General features: G+C 55.2%; 1 protein-coding gene across 1 annotated transcript; it reads right to left on the bottom strand.

The window, feature by feature from the left end:
* Positions 1-83: 83 nt before the first annotated feature.
* DICSQDRAFT_176220 (uncharacterized protein) lies at positions 84-1,032 on the bottom strand (the record flags this gene model as incomplete). Its single annotated transcript, XM_007371959.1, has 4 exons — positions 84-225; positions 279-430; positions 517-681; positions 736-1,032. 4 exons carry the CDS (start codon positions 1,030-1,032, stop codon positions 84-86), a joined length of 756 nt encoding a protein of 251 aa, XP_007372021.1.
* Between the last annotated feature and the right edge of the window lie 506 nt (positions 1,033-1,538).

Genomic DNA, 1,538 nt, shown 5'->3' with positions numbered 1-1,538 from the left:
TGATCGCTTTCTCATCCTCGGTCAACGAAAACTGAATTGCGTCCTGTCAATGGGAGGGACATCTCCTCACCAGATGGACTCACTTACTCTTCATAGATGAGCTGCCCATCAGGGGCCCTGTAAGCCAAGCGCACCGCGAAGCACGCCTTGCCTATTTTGGAGGGCCCTATGCCGATTAGGTCAGTCAGCAAGCTAACAAGCAGCTTTGTGACGCTGAGCTGATTGCTGCAATCCGGGATTAGCGTACACTCAACCAGCAGATGGGCAGCCCAACGCACATGTAACATTGCTCATCGTCAGGCACGCTCAGCTCCTCCGCTTTTTTTACCCACTCGGACCGCTCCGCCTCCTCCAGCTCGTTGTGCCAAATGTAGGACGCGCACCTCGACCATCCCCCTATCTTATTCCCGCCCATAGCTTTGATACGCTCCTGCACGCGGGCGTTGTTCTCGCTACCCCACAGTCGCATGGGGGACACCTTCCGTGCCGCAAAGCCTTCGCCAAAGGGTTATTGACGATCTTCCCCACGACTGCGCGTGCGGTATCATTGCTTCCCGTGTTCCTGCTAGGGCTCGCCGTGGCTCCATCTTCAGCCTTCTGTGGGCAGTCGTTCCCATCCAACGCCTTGGATACATCCTGGGCTGCCGCGTTCCTATTGTTGTTCAACCAGGCTCCGACGGCCTAGTGGTCATCATCAACACGGCGCGCGAGACAGATGAGGCACACCAGACTCACAACTCTGAGCTTGTCGGTGCCAAATTGCTGAATCATGCTCTCAGGGAAGTCGCGCTCCATCATCTCCGGTATGGTCTTGCTCATCCATGCCCTTTTGCCAGTGTAATCGCCACTTCTGAGGAGGGCTTGATATGCTGGAAGCACCGCGATCAGAGCCCGGAGGGCGGAGGGCCACTTCTTCCACACCACAGATCCCTTGGCAGGAGGGACGTCGCTCTTGTTGGACACTGTGGGTGCTGTAGGTGGAGGTTGTTCAGACGAGGATGAGGAGGATGCGGAACCCATAGGAGCAAGCATAGCAGATTGGTGCGGGATGACGTGCCACGACAGGGCGGTGGAGGAAAGCAGGAGGCGACGCCCCCCCCCTTCCCGCTTTGGGATGCGCCTCCTTGTGACGCGTGATCACTATCCCCAGTGCTCATTGTTCTGACTCAGGCTCCCTGCCCAGGAGACCCTCTCCTTCACTCCCCACACACCATGTCGCCATCCTTTTCTCCTGGGGCGGTGGAACCGTCTTCATGGTTCTGGACGTTCACACACTGGAATGAAGGCATGATATACGTCAGCCACACGATTAGGAAAGTTATAAAAGTACGCAAATTTGAAACATCCACAAGCCTAGAAAGCTGGGATGAAGGTTGGGTGAAGAGGTCCATAGGTGGGTATCACAGTCCAGGAGCCTGGTTCAAAGTTCAATGTAACTATGTCATTGGAAGATTATCGCACCAAGGACAAGAACGTATAGTATCAGGGCGACGTCACGAATGGAGTGAAAGCACTACTGAAAGGAACATCATTAGAGG

This window comes from Dichomitus squalens (genome assembly GCF_000275845.1).
Source record: "Dichomitus squalens LYAD-421 SS1 unplaced genomic scaffold DICSQscaffold_530, whole genome shotgun sequence".
Classification (NCBI taxonomy): Eukaryota; Fungi; Basidiomycota; class Agaricomycetes; order Polyporales; family Polyporaceae; genus Dichomitus; species Dichomitus squalens.
This window is presented reverse-complemented; position numbering and strand designations above follow the sequence as displayed.